At 41.1% G+C, this 18,378-nt stretch overlaps 2 protein-coding genes across 3 annotated transcripts in view; both read left to right on the top strand.

Moving 5' to 3' along the window:
• Positions 1–4,466, top strand: part of NAP1L1 (nucleosome assembly protein 1 like 1) — a 36,828-nt gene extending 32,362 nt beyond the window's left edge. For both annotated transcript variants that reach the window (XM_027679751.1, XM_027679750.1), the window contains exon 15: positions 1,684–4,466. In XM_027679751.1, coding sequence (XP_027535552.1) covers positions 1,684–1,719 — 36 coding nt within the window. In that variant the 3' untranslated portion in view covers positions 1,720–4,466. The remainder of the gene's footprint in view (positions 1–1,683) is intronic.
• Positions 4,467–9,532: 5,066 nt separating this feature from the next.
• Positions 9,533–11,369, top strand: PHLDA1 (pleckstrin homology like domain family A member 1). Its single transcript, XM_027679752.1, has 2 exons — positions 9,533–10,321; positions 10,420–11,369. The coding sequence occupies exon 1, from the start codon at positions 9,858–9,860 to the stop codon at positions 10,314–10,316; it is 459 nt and encodes a 152-aa protein (XP_027535553.1). The 5' UTR covers positions 9,533–9,857; the 3' UTR covers positions 10,317–10,321; positions 10,420–11,369.
• The last annotated feature ends 7,009 nt before the right edge of the window (positions 11,370–18,378 follow it).

The following is an 18,378-nucleotide window of genomic DNA, read 5'->3' as shown; positions in this document are numbered from 1 at the left end:
TTCTACAAAGTTTTTTCTCCAAGAATCATTTTGTTACAGTAACTTTTGACTTTGAGCACTGAGGTTAGTCAGGCTTGGTTTTCTATAAACTTGTCTTGCAGCATGTTGCTGCTAATGATGTAAATATTCTGTAGCGATTGTAAGGAGATGTAGAGAACTGCTTATCCAGGTTCAGTTTTTGGAAACCTGTTACAAGCTGGCTCCGGCACAGATTTTCCCAGCAGAATACAAAACTGAGGCTTTTTCAAGGGAGATAAATAGCAAGTCTTTTATTGTTTAAGGTAGCAAAAATCAAGGTTCAGGAACATATCTTCAGCCAAGTATTAAAATGTGAAGAACCAAGCGCAATTGGCAGGTTTCTTAATCCATGGGAAGGGCAAATCACTAATCAGGCTGGAAAAATGATTGTGAACCACTCAGTTAATACCTTTTTAATAGTTGAGGGAAAGGCACATCTGGCCATCTAAAAACATCTGGTGGTAGTAGGTGAAAGTTGCAGTCATGGAAATGAAGTCTGTCTGAAGTACTCTGAAATGCCTGCTGTAAAATGTGCTTGCCGTTTCAAATGAGGAGGCACTGTGTTTTTCAGTAGCAGTGGTTTGAGCTACTATCAAAGTACTATTGAAAGAATTCTGTAATCTAAGACAGATTAAGAACTGTTAATCAAAATGTACAGCCTCTTGGTCATGTTTCATCTGCTATAGTGTATGCAAATTGCTTCCTAGTCAAGGAAGTTTTGGAATCAAAATGAAACAGCTGCAAGTTGGGCTTCTTATTTTGACCATTTCAGATATTGCTTTTCTTAGAGAAACAGAACTGAGAAAGGGCAAGACTGCATGCTCAGTTTCAGGGAGAACTGCCAGAGGGCTAGAAACAGTAGTGGTACGATTACAGTATTGACATAAGGATAAATAGTTGTAAGCTGATCACGGGCTATAAGCCAGCTGAATTTAGAATAGCTATCCAGACCAAGGTATTAGAGTAAAACTTGCATTTGAACTCTGCCCCCCAAAAAACTTTTCCTTAAATTCCTATATTACTGTGACATTGTTGGTTTTTTGTTTCACTATAACAGAAGAAATTTTCCATGTTAGAATTTTCTAACAACTGGAATTTATTGCAAAAGATGTTTCCAGAGTGTTAAGAATATACTGTGATTTGGAGTTGCTCTCCAAATCACATTAGTTTAGTCAACTTTACCAGTTCATCCTTCCCGAAAGCTACCTTATGAGTTGTTAACAATTGTACAGATGTAGCGATCTTCATTATTAGTCTCTGATCTAATGGGTGGTTGCTCTAGGGTGGCTTCTGGAATAAGACCATACCCTTTTTACTGCCCATAGGAAGTTTGTTTTGTCTTTGAGTAGAAGGCCTGGTTGTTCTTCTGAGCTGGGTTGTTTGTTACTACATGTAATGCTTCTCCTTTTTACAGTTAGAGTGTCTTTCAGAGTGTTTTGCCACACTTGTTTCTGAATAAGTTTTTGTTCTGGATTGTATACCAATGTCCTAACAAAGCCAAAATAAATGCTGTGTCCAAAGAGAGCAGTATTGCTAATACTAGACAATTAGTGCAAGGGAAAAGATGGAAGAACTTGAATACTGCAGCTTAAGAACACATGTTTAGCAATATTGATAGTTCTTTTACAGATTTCTGTAAACTAATGTTTCCTTTTTTCTCAACAGAAGGATCAAAACCCAGCAGAATGCAAGCAGCAGTGAAGCAGTGTGTATGTGGCCTTGAGGATTACCTGCACTGTAATAGCCTAAACACAACTATTAGTTACTTACAGCCTTATGTTTTGTATCTTGGTAGAATTAAGTAACCAATTTGTTAAAAAAAGAAATCAAACACATAAGAACCAGTTTAAAATGTAGGTTCAATCTACCTAGCATTTTAACAGTATAATTTTCTGCCAATATGTAGAATGCAGTAAATTCCCTAAAGCATGAATGTTAATTCATTGCTACATAGTTTGGTTCTTGTGAAGTCTTTGTCATGTAGCTATTAGACTGCAGCTGTGAAGATTATCAGAACTGTTAACTGAGACCAATATTTGTTTAGAGAAAACTCTCTCCTGAAGAACCAACCAAAGTATTTTTCAGCCCAGTAGTCTGAACGGGTTTAAGTCTGCTTGCACTAGCTGTGCCTTCATTACTTTGTTATAGAAATGGCACTGACTTGTCCTAACTAGGAGATGATGATGCATTTTGAATTTGACTACTTGAGAAGACTAGTATAACTTGTTTAATTTCCAATGAGACCACATTAAACATTCATAACTGTCAGCTTGTTTATGCTATGGGTTTTGTATTTTATGTGACACAGTGATCTACAAAAGAAATCTAGTCATCATATTAAGGTTATTGTTTACCACTGGGGTGTGAATAAAACCTAGTATTTTCAGAAGCTAGTCTTGTTTTATTATGTGTGTATCTGCATGTGGAAATTGGTAAGGTGTATCTTACATGCTGCAGTTCATGTTTTACTTGAAACAAATGTTGATAATTACTGACAAGTAAATTATATAGCATTTGGAAAACAAACACAGTAGTTTGGAAAGTTTGCTCGCTACTTTCCATTTGCAGTGTGATACTTGTGAATCTGAGCTAGGTGTTCCAGTGATTGGTCCACACTGCCATTTTAGAGACGACAAGTCCTTAGAAGTGGGGCTAGATCTGATAAAGGACTTCGGTATTGCCATGCCTGACTTTAAGGCATTGCATATTAGTATGAAATCTGAAGCAAAGTGCCTTGGATTTTCAGTCTGTGTAGAACAGAGCTATGTTGTCTTGAACAAAACCTAGGGAGTGCTAGAACACTTAGCTCTATTCTAGTTTGTCCTCACTGTATCATCTATGGAGGAGGAAACAAACCGAAAAGAATTCCTCTTTCTTCACCTGATGTTCTGTTCATGTGCTTGTGTTGGCACGTTCTGGTTCATACTTTAGTCCATATTGGATGTTTATTCTCAGTTGAAACACATGGGCTAGAAGACCTTTCTCATTCTAACCTTGCCTCTAGCCTATTAGTGGAGGTGCTGGATGATGCTGGAGATGTAGATTTGAACTCACTCAGCTGAAAGAGACTGTGAACTTATGTATTCTGAGTTTTCTCAGTCAGTAGCATGCTACTGTACTCCGTGCAGTCTTGTCCTTCACAGATAACTATATCAGTTCTGATCTTCTAAACAAGTAGTTAGAGAGCTTTTTCGGGCATGGAAGAGTCCTTGTAGGATTGGAAAGAAATGTCCAGCTATCTGTGGATTTATTTCTGCAGTAGCTACTTTTTTTTTCTGTGCCACTCCTATACTGACTTAGTTTGGAAAGAGCAGGGCAAGCAGGAGTCAATAACATGAGGATAGAATTGGTAGAACAGTTTCTCTAGAATGTCTCTTGCTTGGAGGGTAAGTAATGCAGAATGAACCTTATCCCAAGTGCCCTTCTGAATCATCAGGCCCCCTGAGAGGATGTGGGTCTAGTGTCCTCTGACTAAACTGTTTTTGTTTTATTTGTTCTTGTTTTTAATGCCTTGAAGGTTTAAATATCTCACTGCTTCATTTCAGAATCCCTGTCAGGCTTTGTCCCTTTCAGGATATCCATGGATTTGGGAAAAGGAGCTCATGTTATCTATAGCTGTATATAAAACAGGACTGTTGAAGCTGTGATCTTGGGTGTTTTTTAGGTAACACATAGATCATAGCATAGAAAAACGCAGTTATGAAAGGTTAACAATCATTCTCCAGTAGCTGTGTGTTAAAGTAGGTGTGGCTGTGTTCTTGTGATACCAGAATATGCGTGTCCTTTGAGGCAGTGACTCTGCCAGGTGTTTGGGTTTCACATGGTCTCTTTGCTGAGCATGTCCCAGGTTTAAGTTTAAACTTCAGGGCATGTGGACACCAAACTAATGGCATGTTATGAGCTTGAGCAGTCATTAATATGGGGCTTTGGGATTCATACTTCTGGACATGCGAAGTCTCTGAAGTCCTTACTTAGATCTAGCCCATTTTTGCTAACAGCATCTGGAATCCGTATCTTAAAAAGAAAATGAACTGTTAAAAGTTGTTTAAGTTTCAAAATTCACTGTACTTAACAAATTTGGCTTGTTCTTTGATTGCTTTCTCATTTAACATCTTCATAACATACAATGGGATACAATATTTGAAAAGGGGAGTTCGTACATGTCAAGGCACACCTGCAGCCTGCAAGATCCAGGGCCATGAATCCATCTTTACTGACAGATTTTGGTAAGCTTCTCTCTGGATTGACTTGCTAGTTCTAAAGCAGCAGTTCTTGTGGTCTCCAGACTGCAGCAAAAGGAAGGATAAAATATAAATAAGGTGCCATTTCTTATGGCATTGGTTAAATAAAAACTTCTGGTGCTTAACATAGTTTTGTTATCAATGACAGTGTTGTTTAGCAGTTCTGAAAGGCAGTATGTAGCAGGAACATTAAACTTTCAACATTGATTGGAGTGTTATGACTCATTCTTTTCACATAGAGCATGTCCTCATTTAGTATTTGAGAAGGATAAGTTACCATGTTAAGAAGTTCATGCTAGGAAAATGTGTCACTGAAATGGAATTTCTTGGGCAGTAGTTGCAGTACCACACCAAAGTTTAGTGTCTGTGTAAATGGTCTTCTGTCCAGTTTCGGTTGCTGTATCAAAGGGTGAAATATCTTGAAGAAAAGTGGGAGGTTGGTGAGGGAAGAGGTAGGAGAATTCTATGAGCCTTTGAATGACAGTGAAGTGTGCTCAGAGTTTATACTTGATGGACAGGGGATGGTTCTTCATAATTCTATACTTTTAGCAATCTAGATTAGATTACATTAACACTAAAGAGTTTGCTTGTCTGATAAAATTTTGGTTGTGTTAAAAAAAGATTAAAAAAACCCAACAGCATCCTGAAATAAAGGAGACCAAATTTAAGCTTAGTATTCTGAGGTTTTACTTTTTGGAGAAGGGTGATGTCAGGTGCAGTTAGAAGTGTTACCTTGGATTACATAAACGCTATCATAGCAACACTGCTTACCAATGTCTCCTACTAGCTAACTAGCTTCATAAGCTTGGATTCTTATTTGGATTCTTGGAACTGATGTTTCCCAAGCTAATGGCAGATACTGTAATTTTGACATGTTTTGGTTTTTAAGTGAAAACCTCATTGGAATATAGAAAAATACAGAAATTGAATGTGTTCATCTTTGCCTTCAAGCTGGTACTTCAATTTTCCCTGTGTTTTAAGGCTCATTGTTGTAGACCTCACTTGGAAATTGATGGGAAGCTTATATACGGATGGGTGATTAACTTGTCTGCCAAAAGTTTTTTATTTCCTAAAGTATCTATGCAGCAGTTGTTTCTCAGATGTTTTCTGTTGGGCAGAGGATTGTGGTGTGGCATTCTCAGTGGCTTAAGGAAGCAAAATGCTAAACCCCTCTGTACAGAGGGGGCAGCCTGATAATGAAGGCATTTCTGTGTGGAACAGCCTTCATGGTCTGCTAGGTTGGGGCTACAGGTGCATGGATGTTGAAGTAGGTAGACTCAGCTCTACAGCACTTTTTCCTTTATTCTGTGCAGATGTGTCCTCCTTCAATCCAAGACTTTCTTGTGCAGGTTGGAGAAGCTGTTGCTACCACACCTCCAGTTTTGTTTCTTAATAACTGCTCAGTTCTGTTTGAGATGCACTGGTTCCCCACAAGTTTTCAAAAAGGTGTTGAAATAATTCCTAATGCTTACCTGAAGAGAACATAAATTCCCTACTGGAAATAGTAAGTCTTACTTCTATACACTAGCAAGAGGAGTTGAAGTTTGTCCGTGTGGGATGTTGGACAAGATTTATCTCATTGCTTTTTAAATCCTCCTGTTAGACCTTTGGCAAGGCCTAGTAGTCTTCTACATGTGACTTGTTTCTCAGCTTTTTAGGAAAATCAGAACAAGTAAAGCAGGCAGAATGACACACAAAGTACAGATAAGCTATTCTATATTTGGCTCTGCTTGGTGTATACCAGAAATGGGTGTACAAGGCGTGAGGGGCTGTGGCAGAAGGGTTCTTTTGTTCACAGGTATTTAACTAAAGCATATGAATTGACAGCACGAGTTGGCTCTGCAGCTGCAGGAGGGGCTTAGACCCTGTTATGAGCTTGGCTTCTATGTGCTTGAGTGTTGCGAGTAATTGCCCAAATTTATGTTTGCCCTGCAGTGGAGAAATAATATGTTCTGAACTTGCAGAATGTTTTACTGTGGTGGTCAAGTCTGAGAAACTTAAATCCCTTTACAGACTAGTTTTTCCCTGACTTATTTTTTCCCTCATTTTCCTTGTGTTTAGCAATGACCAGCTCATATTTCATTGAAGTTTCCTCTTAACCCTTTTTCTATTTAAGTCATTTCTCAGAAGAAGCTATGATGCTTAAGGGTTTTCGCTCAGGATAGGTTTAGCATCCCTTTGAAACTAATAGTTGATAGGTGATATCAAGCTGCTGTCTGCAGATTCTGGCAGAACACTAGGAAAATGTGGGCTTTTTAGTTTTTCACAGTCACTTCCCAAAACAATGTTTAACTTGCCTCAGGATTTAAAAAGAAGACTTTAAATACTCTTAACCATAATTATTCTCTAATTAAGGTTGCACATACAAAATTTCAACTCCTTGAGTCTTAAGTTAGGAAGCTTATGATACAGGAGACCAGAGTATTTAACAAGCAAGCTTTTCTGTTACCAGTATCAACTTTGAACACGGAAAAGGAAAAATTCAGGATGAAATACATGTATCTCACATGGTAGAGGCTTTCCAGGAATCAGATTAGGTGTTTTTTCAGGTGTAGTGTCTCAGGTTTGACAGTAGGAGGCATCTTCTCATCAGCTATTTCTGGGTGGATGCAGAACCTGCATGGTGTTTTAGTGAAATTGCAATAAAGGTAGCAGATGTGGAACATTTAATAAAATGGCAGTGGTTTAAATGTATATTACAAGGAAAGTAAAATCTCATTGGGATAATGTAGTGCGCTTAACTGTATTGAATGTGGTTTTTCAAAATAGTAACAAATATTTACAGAAGTTCAGTTTTGACTTGCATCTAGGAAAATGAAGTTTGTTATCCTTTACTGGCAAATTCTGCACAATTAAATTGGGTTATCTTGTTCTTGTCAGTATTTCATCTTGTCAGTATTTCTTGTCAGTATTTCATCTTACCCATTCTCTTAGCTTTTGGTGGGTTTGGTCAAATGTAGTGTATTTTAAATGGCTGTTAATATTTGTTGGCTTACAGAGTACAAGTTTAAATTGATGTTTTTCATTTTTGCTTCTGATCACATGCTTAGGTGAATTTCACCAGGAATAAACGGTTCTTGTAAGTCTATACATTAGCAGAGTATGTCCTTCAGTGTTTAGGGTTGGGTTACAAATCCCACATTCAATGCTTCAGAGAACTTTATGCCATGGAAGGGCAAAGTGGAATGAATTTAGTTCCTTTCTCCAGTATATTTGATGAAAACATTTGTCTTTCCACACTAGTCTCACTTATTTCCTTTGATTAACTGCAATTTACTCTTAGTACTGAGAACAAGCGAAAAAGCTCACATTAAAGTATATAGATAGAGGTTGTGTGTTATTGTCCCTAAGTGTTACAGGGCAGTGTTCTGGGAGGGTGGGAAAGTTCTTGAATGCTTGTTACACAGTGTCACATGTGGGACTGCTGAATCTAATGCGAATTTCCACACTACTGGTTAATGCATTTACTAGGAATCAAATGGCTGTTCACTTAAAGCAATGGAGCAGCAACCAGAACTGAACAGGTAAATTGTTAGAAATTGGTCTTGTGTAGGTGTAGGCCAGTGTCCTATGCCTTACGTAAACTTGGTATTTTAATTAAGCTGCTCTGTATAGGTGAATGCATTTTAACTAGTTTGGTTTAGTTGGACAGTTTCAAAGTTAAGTGTGTCACATGAGCAGAGACTTAATTAGCAGTGAAGGAGTAGGTGCAAAACATATCAGGTGAAAAGGGATGTCACGCAAGCCATTTGTGAGGCACCTTGTATGTGCACCAGCAGCTGAAGGTGCAAATATTTATGCTGCGGAGTTTAGGTTCAAATGGTATTGAACTGCAGATTAAGGCAGTAGTGAATGGTGTTCAGATCTTTGGAAAAGCAGCATGTGCCTCTGTTAAAATGGGCATAAGATGGTTGTGAGAATGAACTGTATCTATTCAGCTCTAAGGAGATGGGACTATTCTTTACATAAATGGATATTTTAAGATATTCATTTCCCTTTTTTGTTTAGTTTGTGGCTAGCCAATTTGCTTTTGTTACTGATTTGAGTGTCTTCCAGTTACCTCAGGAATGGTAAACCAGCAAAATTCTAATTGCTGTTATTACCTTAATTGTTTACACCTCAACAATTTATCAAAATTAACTTTGAACGTCAAGAGGAAAAGATTTAAAGAGGAAATCCTTTAAAAATGTTATCAAATATAAACTCCATTAAAGCTATCATTAATGTTGATTTTTTTTCTTAATGTGCTATTAGAGCGCAGCACATGCTGCGGCATGACCTGCTTACTAGCTGCCAAGATTACTGCAAGGAGGTTTTCTTTGTGGCCATGATAAATGCATGTTTAAAAACAGTGCTCTCAAATGTAGTATGAAACTTCCAGCATTCAGTTTACTTTAGCCATAATATACTGCCAAATTCAGCTATGTGGGCTTTTGATTTACATCTAATACATCAAAGGACTAAAAAATAGTTTCATATTAACCTTAGGTCACTTTTCTGCTCAAATAAAATTATTAAAAAGCTAACCTTAGGGGAGAATCTGAACAATAAGCAAAGGTGTGGCAACAAAGCAGAATAATAAGATAAATGGTCCCAATTTGGGTTTGTTTCTTTGTTTGTTTGTTTTCCCTAGTCTGCTTTTACAATTTCCAAGTGCCGAGGTTCTACTGTTTACTTTGGGAAGTGATATGGATACTTGCTTTCTTTAGATATTACTGGAAGTGCTGCAGAAAATAGAGATTTTTATATATATATATATATATATATATATACACACATTTGAAGCTGCTTCTCCCCAGCACAGCCGGAAGCCGTTCGGAAGCGTAGGGATCAAGCCGTTGTACCAGGTTGTGTGTCAATCTGTTTCCTTTGTTTAATGGAGCGATGATCCCTTAAATATCAGGGTGTTGCTAAAAATTGGCACCGGTTATACTGGGCTTGAATCAAAAACACGGAGAAGGAGGGCCCTTTGCTGCTATTCCCCACGGGGTCAGGCTGAGGAAATTTGTTTCAAACAAATACTGCTGGAACACCCCGAGGAAGGCAAACGAGCGCTATAGAGCATTTGAATTGTCCTGTTAACCTCCCTGCATTAGTCTACCGGTGGTTAACTACGGCGGGGAAACCCTTCCTGCCTCAGCACCGCCGAGCTCTGCCGTGGCCACTGCACCTTGGAGGAGGGGCGGGGGAGCCGGGCCGGGCCCCCTGCCTGGAAGCGCAGCCCTCGGCCCCGCTTCGCGGGCGGGGCTGCTCCGCCGCGCCCCTCGGCTCCGCTCCGCTCTGCACCGCGCGGGGCTTCCCCGCGCCTGGCGGGCGGGAGGAGCCGCCGTTTCCGCTGGGTGTCACTCTGGGGTGGGAGAGGCGCGTTCAAAAGCGAAGGGCAGGGAAAAGCCCGTCGACAGCCCCGGCCGCCCGCACCGGCAGCGTCCGCCGCCCGCCACGCCGCGGCACGGGCGGCAGCCGCTGCGCTTCCTGCGGGCCGGGGCGCTCCCGGCCCTCCGCCTCGGAGCCGGCGCCCGGCGGAGAGTGCTCGGCTGGTGCCGGCTGCCCCCCGAGGCCAGCCCCTGCGGACGGAGGCCGCCTAACCCTGCCAGAAGGATGCTGGAGGGCGGCTGCAAGGCGGTGAAGGAGGGCATGCTGGAGAAGAGGAGCGACGGGCTGCTGCAGCTCTGGAAGAAGAAGCGCTGCATCCTCACCGAGGAGGGGCTGCTCCTCATCCCCCCCAAACACCCCCCGCCGCCGCAGCAACAGCAGCAGCCGCCGCTGCCGGCTGAGCCGGCGGCCAAAATCAAGGAGCTTCACTTCTCCAACATGAAGACGGTGGACTGCGTGGAGCGGAAGGGCAAGTACGTGTACTTCACGGTGGTGATGGCCGAGGGGAAGGAGATCGACTTTCGGTGCGCGCAGGAGCAGGGCTGGAACGCGGCGATCACGCTGCAGATGGTGCAGTACAAGAACCGCCAGGCCATCCTGGCCGTGCGTTCCACCCGGCAGAAGCAGCAGCACCTGGCGGCGCCCCACGGCCCGCGCCTCCGCGGCGCGTCCAACTCCGCCTAGCGCAGGTACGGACCGGCCCCACGCCGCTCCCGCCGGGCACTGCCCGCTCCAGGTGCCGCTGCTTCGCCTCACGGGCTGCCCTCTGCTCTCTGTCTCACTGCAGGTTACGTTCACGGAGCGCTTCGGGGAAGCGGGACTAAGAGCGTTCGTGGCGGACCTGCGCCAGGGGGTCTGAAACTGGGGAAGCGCCGGAGGGGCAGGTAGACCGGAAAGAAGCGGCTCAAAAGCCTGAACCCTAGCCTGCTGCTGCTTTGCCACCCTCGGTGCCGAGAAGCATTTCAAATCTATTATTTATGAACCTTGGAAAGGATACTTTGGTGCGATGGGATTTCTAGGAGACATGATGTACTGTAACTTTATTTTAATGTATTTTATTTATTAGAGTTGTTTTCTTTTGGTTTTGTTTTCCTCTTTTTTCTTTTTTTTTTTTTTTTAAGGCTTATTTGCAGGATATTTCTGAATGTAGGATGTATCATAAAAGCAAAGGAAAAACCAATATGCATGTTAGCTCCCTGAAGGAACTAAAAAGTTCTGGGTAGTTTGGCTGTGTGCAATTTGACAAAAAAGTTATCCGTTTTTTTTGTCCAAAATACACTATATTCCTCTGACATGGAAAATGTGAAACCCATACTGCATATGACATCTGTTTTCTCTAATGAGAATAACAATTGTAGTCTGAGGTTTAAATTATTGCCTTTTAAAATATTAAACGTGGTGGAAGATGGTAAAAAGTTATTAATGCTTGACTATTCAAAAAGCAATGTTGCTTGTTATTCTGAGGTTAAAACCCATCTGTTTAATGTATGAGCAGAGCAGAACCTGACCAACTTCTTTTGTGATCCAGGAATCTGAATTGGATTCCAGCTATCAGTGCGATGTGCTTGCTCCTGGGCTGGCGAGCCAGAGCTGAGGTGTTCACGAACATTTCTTACTGTCCAAGTTCAGGGCTCCCTCTGCACTCTTGTTCTTTAAATGATCTGGGCTGTCAATCTGTATTGCTTTTTCATGGCGGTTTTTAAATGTCTTGCATTAAAGCAGCCCATAGTTTAAAATCCATTTTATATATGTCTTGGTGTGCAAATGGATTATTTTGGTCACAGTTTTCATAAGGTTGCTCTCTAGCTGAGACGAACTAGGCTAATTTTGGTGTTTAGCACTGTCAGATGTTGAGAGAGGCGTAGGATCTTGCCTCTGAAAACGTTGACGAAGCAATGAAGTTGGAAAACAAAGGGCTAATTGCACAGCTGTTGTGTCTTCCTCTGTCTCTTAAAAGTCAGTGGGAGTTTGGCTGTCGATGCTGGCGGGAGTGGGTCAGAGCTCTTCGCCGGTGTAGAGGAGGGAGTCCGGCGTGGGCCAGTGAGCTTTCTAGGACCGGGCTCTTCAGACGATGGGTGGCTTCATATTGTGTGTCCCTACAGCAGGTTCTCTGGTTTAAATGAAGTGGGGAGGCTGTAAGTGGAACAGAACAATGTGGCCAGTTATCTCTGGTTCAAGGTAAAAAGTCGGAGCCTTGGAGCTATTTATTTTAATTGGTGTGGTGAGGAAAATTACTTTTGGCCCTTTTACAAGTTACATGAATGTAAACAAAATCATTTAAAGTTTCACATCCAGGACTGTTTTTTGGTGTAACTGAGGTGTAAATTAACAGCAAGAGCCCCACATTCTCTGTTCAAGCTGTTTCTGTAAGTGTTTAAAACAACAGGCTGAAGTGATACTCAAAGGAAGATCTTAGAATTGGCTACTGCGCATGTCAGTCCCTTCCTCTGCACCCTAAGCTTAAGCTCAGTCAATAAGGAAAAAGTTGGGATCTGTGTTAGCCCTCCTCTTTTGTCCTTTGCCCCCAGGTTTTGGGGTCACATACCTAGACATGCAAAACACGTCATGGTACAGAATTAAAGCCCAGATCCTGACGATCCTCTGTAGTTACTCCTGATCGCTTCTTTCCAATATGGCCCTTGACAAGGTTGTATGATGAACTTGGGGTGGTAGATAACAGTGTTCTAACAAAGTTATTATTTTGAGATTAATTAAAATCAAAGGTGCCCCATGTCTTCTAGGATTAGAGTTGCTGTCTTGGCAATCATAATAGTCAATTTCCACATCTCTGTACATCTGCCATTATCATTCTGCTAACACTTGGATGTTAGAGCTGCAAGGGGATTCTCTAATGAGCTAGTCAAAGACTTACAAAATAGACTGTAATTTATAATTTGGCTCCTCTCTTTAGAGCGATTAATTACAGTTTACTGAGTAACTAATCCACCTTTTCAGATACACAGATGTATCACTGATCTCACCTACTAAAATACATTTTAGCCTACTGAAGAATAAATGTAACTGATGGAAATTAGTTCATGTGTGATCAGAGACGTACGTATTTCTCTAAGAGAGGCAGATATTCTTGTCCTCAGTGAATGCCTCTGAATGCCACAAAAGCCTATATATGTAGTCTAAAGCTGAAATTTTACTGTTCTTCTGGAAGCACTTGTACTTTGAAAACAAAAGTTGAAAATTTTAGTGATAAAATTTTCATTAAAGTATGAGAAAATAGCTTTCATTTTGAATTTGCTGCTCCTTTTCACCAATTCAAGGTCAATGTCCCATTTCACCTTATGTTTCTTGTTTTAAGTTGGTCTGAGGGATGCTCTGAAAACCTTTTGGACTGAGGTAGCTCACCAACAAACTTTTGCTGGTTGCCATTGCCTGCTCTGTTACCTGTTTAAAAATCTTGGTGTCAGCCAGAGTCCTAGTGTGAGAGGTAGTCACATCACAAAATCCCCCTTGAGCTGGTGGGATGGGTGTAAGGATCAAGCCTCCCCCTTGTGTCTCTGGACTGTCTCCTCAAAACTGAATGGGAACAATTCGGCTGGGGTCCCCTGGGGACAGTCGGACTGTGTGGCTCATGCCCTGTCGGTATAAATAAGGCTCAACTGTCTGATGTGGACAGTCTGACAACTTTCTCATGCTCTAAATTCCACGGTTGTTTTTTGTTGGGTTTTTTTTTTTGACTGATAATAACTTTAGACCAAGAAATTGTTTGATGTTATAAAAGGTAGTTCTGGTCTTTTTTTTGTCTTGTTCCTCTACTACTGCATGGTCTTCATTTGAACTTCTGGATTAAATACTATCTGTTACTGCCTTGTAAGCAATGGCTATGAAAATAGGTCCAGCAGATCATGCTCCATCTTATCAGAGCTTTGAAAGTAAAGAAATCAAATTGTCATTCCCCTTACCAAAAAAAAGAAAAAGAAAAGAAATCTGACAGCACGTGGCTGAAGTAAATTCATTAGAGAATAAACAAAAATGCTGTAAAGCACAGGTCAATGCTTGGTATAGATAGCAGACATGGGTACAGTCAGTTCATAAAAAGGTCAAAATTATGTGTCTTAACTAAAAAAAACAAACAACAAAACAAAACAACAAAAACCACAAACAAACAAACCCCTCCCCCCCAAAACAAACAAAGAACAAAAAAAAAAGAGAAAGTGAATAAGGGGCAGATTCAGCAAGAAAGATTCAGCAAGAAAATCTAAACTCTGATGACCAAGACAATTTAGAAACTGAGAAAGGTAGATCAAGTGGATGTTGTTCCTTTGACATCCAGAAGGAATTCCTCCTTTTTAAGGTTCATGATATACAAATGCCAGCTTCTGAATTATAGCTGCAATGATGTACCAAATGTTTTCTAGCATATCCTATTCTGAGCAGAAATATCACTGTCGTTGAAAAAATTTGTGTGTAAATATGACTCATAAATGATTTCTGAGAGATGTGATTTATTTTTCATATTTTTCAAGATACATTCCATTTCAAATAAAGAGGTATCTATTGAAAGAGCTCTCAATATGTTGGAAGAATGGTTGGTTTGGTGGGCTATCTGTTGTGTTTAAAGCCTGATCTAAGCTTTTCCAACGTCAAGCTCAATCTAAGGGCCTAAGAGAAACGCTTTGAACCTGTGTAGATACCCTCTGAAAAAAAGATCCACTTAGATGCTCCACTTAATCTATATATATATAGCACAATTATGAGTCTCAGTCCTCGGTTCTGCTTCTTGCTGTGCATGATGTGTGAGCACCCACACTGAGTCCAGCTGATTTCTGTAATACTCGGCATCACAGTTCTCATACAGCAGGTCTTTGGGATGCAGAATTCAGACTCATAATCTTTGGCTGTGAATGCCTCGCTCTGTGTGACATTAGGAATCTAAACTGAAGCATTAAATGTGCCTTGTTGCTCTTTTTTATTTATCTTAAGCACTGTGTTTGAATTTCAAATTACCTGAAAGTAGTCCAGAAAGAACACTTCCACCATTCGGCGTGAGCTCCGACCTGTTCTTTTCTAGCTTTGTGGGAAAAGAAATGAGGTATGACAAGAAAAATATATGATGACTTCTGCTGTTTGGGGGTCTCCATAGAGCTGCAGCTGCTCGGATGCCTTGAACTCCCCTGAGGTGTATTTGTATTGCAGCAGGTCCTCACTCAGGCATCTTCCAAAAGTGTACTAATTTCAGTGACAAAGTATGCATTGACCTAGACTTGTTGGTGCTGTTTGCCTTTACTGGGGAGGTCTCAGTAACCTCTTCCATAAGAACGCTTTTGCTGTAACAAGTACAAGTTCTCTTTCCAATAGTAAACATCCAAAATGTAGGCATTTGAACTTAATATTTGATACGCAAATGATAGCTTAAAGACCTGACCTCTCACAGGCGCTGGTGCTCAGCATCTTTGAAAAGCCAATTAAGCATCTCTGGATTTATTATCTAGTGAAGGACCCACTGTTGCTTACAGCTGTTAGAGATATCCCTTATGAGCTTTTAGTAACAGTGATAAGTAACTGTCTCTGTAAGGGCATAAATATAGTAGAACAAGAAATTAATAATTTGTGGTTCTTTCTGCTCCTGCAGTAATGGTGACATCTTTATAAAAGTGCATAAAAACGTGTTTCTCTGCTTTAAATTTTGATTAGGAGGATGTAAAATAAGACTGCTCACATATTCATGGTACATATGAAATGGTCCTAGAAATTGGGGCCATTATTTTCCTAGTGGGAAATATTGTCTTACTAGGGTTTTCTCAAGTTTTCTCTGATCTGAAGTACAATGCAGGGTACAGAGAGGAAATCTGGACCTGATTCAAAATTCATTGAAATCAACTGGAATTTTTCCAGACTAGGACAGATGCCGACCTTTTTCACAAATGGTGGCTGCTTCTCTTTCGGTTTAAAAAATCCAGGAACAAAAACCCAGAGCAAGACCTTTGCCTATGATCTGTGCCAGTGTCAATGGTGTGTGACTAGGATAACACTGACATTCTGGTCTTTCCTATTTTCCAATGAAATGAGGGGGAGAGGAAGAGGAAGATGAAATAATGCCTATGCTTTCTGAGCAAAATAAAATATGAAAGAAGACCAGTCTAAATGTCTTCCCTCCCCCCACCCCCAAAATGAAATCTAGACAAGAATGGTTTCTAGCAATTTCACTGAATTCACAGCACAGCTGAAATGGAACCATTTTTTTTGTACTTTAACCCAGACCAGAACTAAATGAAAGCCTTTACTTTGACTGCTCGTTTCTAGCAGTCAAAGGACTAGGAACGTCCTAGTCCTTCCTAGAAAGTGCTGAATTACTTTCCACACCTACACATAATTTTTTTTTGAAAATCAACTGTTGTGAAGACTTTCAACTTAAGTCCTTTATAAATTTGAAATAAGCTTTTTTTTTTTTTTTAAGTTATAAACAGTACTATGGGTGTTTGTGATAATGTTTTTTCTGTCTTTCCACTGGGGGATTTTTGATGTGTGAGGTAAGGACCCTCATACACACTCCTCACAACTTGTCTTTGTGCCTTCTGCACTGAAGATGAGCAGAGCAGAAGTGCCTTTGGTCCTGCTAAGAGCTGAACATCTTCAAGGTGTCCTAACACCCAAAGGACTTGGGAGCTGTTTGGGACCTCAGAATGGGACTCAATTATTTGTAGGGTATTGGCCTAATGTTACACACTGAATTTACAAGGACAGGGACGTCAGCTCCTGGGTGAAGCACTGGGAAACGAGCCCATGCTGGTAGCTGGCAACCACATGAAGCTCGTGCTCTGCTCAGCAGCCTGGTTGGATTGCAGCACCTACAAGTTTTCCTTAGAGACTTTAGAAAAAGCCAGAAGTGATGCTTCTGTGCTTAAGTGCATAGGATTTTTTTTGGTTTGTTCCGGTTTTTAGGAAAACATCAAAGCAGAGGCGTTTACCCCATTATAGATTTATCACAGGCACTTTAAATTAGCCACTTTTACAGCCCTTTCTGGTCATTCTATTAGATGTCTCTGGCAATGCTAGCCGCCAGTGCAGGGGAAATGGTTGTTTGGATGGGGGTTTGATTTACCTCTTGTGTTGTATTGTGCTATGACCATAGTGGATTTTGCATAAATGAAATTTTTTATGACCCTGCTTCATAATCTTTGCCTTGCAATACTTTGTGAGCAGCCATAGTAGATTAACCAAACCAGTAAATACGTATAGAATGACTAACCATTACAATGAAGCATAGAGCGCTCTGTGGTCAGCAGAATGTTTTGATCAAGACAATTTGCCCCATTTTTTGTAAGGCTTCCACTGAGATGAAGAAATCACTACTTTTGTTTTTAAGATGTTGTCAGTGTTTTGTAAATATTTCTGATATTTATGCCTGTACATATGGCTTTGATTATAACTTGCAGGAGGCTTGAGAATTGGGTCATATACCATCTAGGAGGAGATTATTTCATTATTGGTAATTTCTGTTGGGTTTTGAGGCTCAGCTTTCAGAATCTTTTGCACCTACTGCCTTTTACAAAGGTAAAAGTACAGCAGTGAACCTGCAGCTTGGAGAACAAATATAGCCTGTTCTTGGCTCGGGTGCCAGAGCCAGGGTCCTTTGAGGGAACAGCTCTCCATGTTGCTGTGTGCTTTGGACCTGGGCCTGGGGATGATAACTCCCTGTACCAGTGATAGCACCTCTCTGCAAGGCTCTCAGCCCACTTGTATATCATATCTCTGTTTTGGAGAAGAGGAAACTCGGGACCAGAGAGCCTGTGCCGCCTGCCCAAGGTCATGCCTTGGGAGCCGAAGAGCAGCGTTCCATAGGCAGGGGCCCTGTCCCTGCGTGAGAAATGCTGCCTCTCACAGCAGAGGCTGCTTCATTTTCTGTGCTTGGTAGGCATCTTCCTTACAGTCACCTGCACATGCAGTTCCAATCCCTCCATCGGTGCCATGGGTCCTTGGATGGAGACCCCAATGGGTGACTGCCCTGCCAGCTAAGTTTCATCATGGTGCAGCTACTCACCCCTTGGAGACAAGAGCAAGACAAAAACACTTAGCCTTCACATGGGATTTAGCAGAGTCTTTGGATGACTTCGGATTATTAAATCAGTTTCTGGTTATTCCCAGTACCAGGCATTGTGCAAACACTGTACTAGGAACGAAGGGATCTGCAAGTTGTTCCCTATTTCCGGTGCGATTAAGCTCCTCTGTTTACTGCGGATTGCAAGGACAAAGAGAGGTTATCAGTCTCATAACTTGAAAGGACTCTGTAGATATGAATCCAGTGTTAATGCAGCTTTTCCAACCTGGTACCTGCCTTGACCAAAACACACAAAGAAAAAAAAAAGTGGGGGGGAATAATTTTCTTCTGTCTACTATTCTGCTGTCATTTAACCATTTCACTGAGAAATAAGGAATTTTGAGAGAAATCCTTATAACTGGAAACATCCCAATCATATGCTTTTCTACCAGAAAAAAAAAATAAAAATGACTGATGCAGAAAGCTATAGTAGCTTATACCCAACCTGCTTATCCTAACCTGCTGCTGGAGGGTGATGGAGCTGTCTGTCTTTGTGGGCTTTCACAACAGCTCTTTAAACCATCTGTAGAGCTGAAAACTCCTCCATGGCCTTTCCTGTGCCAGCAGCTACTGCAATATGCAGATGACTTTGCTTAGGGCCTTTTCTTGTACACAGATGAACACATGAAAAATTACTCTGTTCTTTATAAAAATCAGACCTGAACTGGAAAAGCTATTTCTTTATTGGCTTTT

This window comes from Neopelma chrysocephalum, unplaced genomic scaffold (assembly GCF_003984885.1).
Source record: "Neopelma chrysocephalum unplaced genomic scaffold, ASM398488v2 Primary Assembly neopelma1_59, whole genome shotgun sequence".
NCBI classification, from domain to species: domain Eukaryota; kingdom Metazoa; phylum Chordata; class Aves; order Passeriformes; family Pipridae; genus Neopelma; species Neopelma chrysocephalum.
Note: the sequence above shows the minus strand (reverse complement) of the source record. Positions and strands in the feature narration are given on the sequence as shown.

Bases quoted from the DNA above. Each gene is read 5' to 3' on its own strand.
- PHLDA1 (XM_027679752.1), top strand. From the start codon at position 9,858: ATGCTGGAGGGCGGCTGCAAGGCGGTGAAGGAGGGCATGCTGGAGAAG.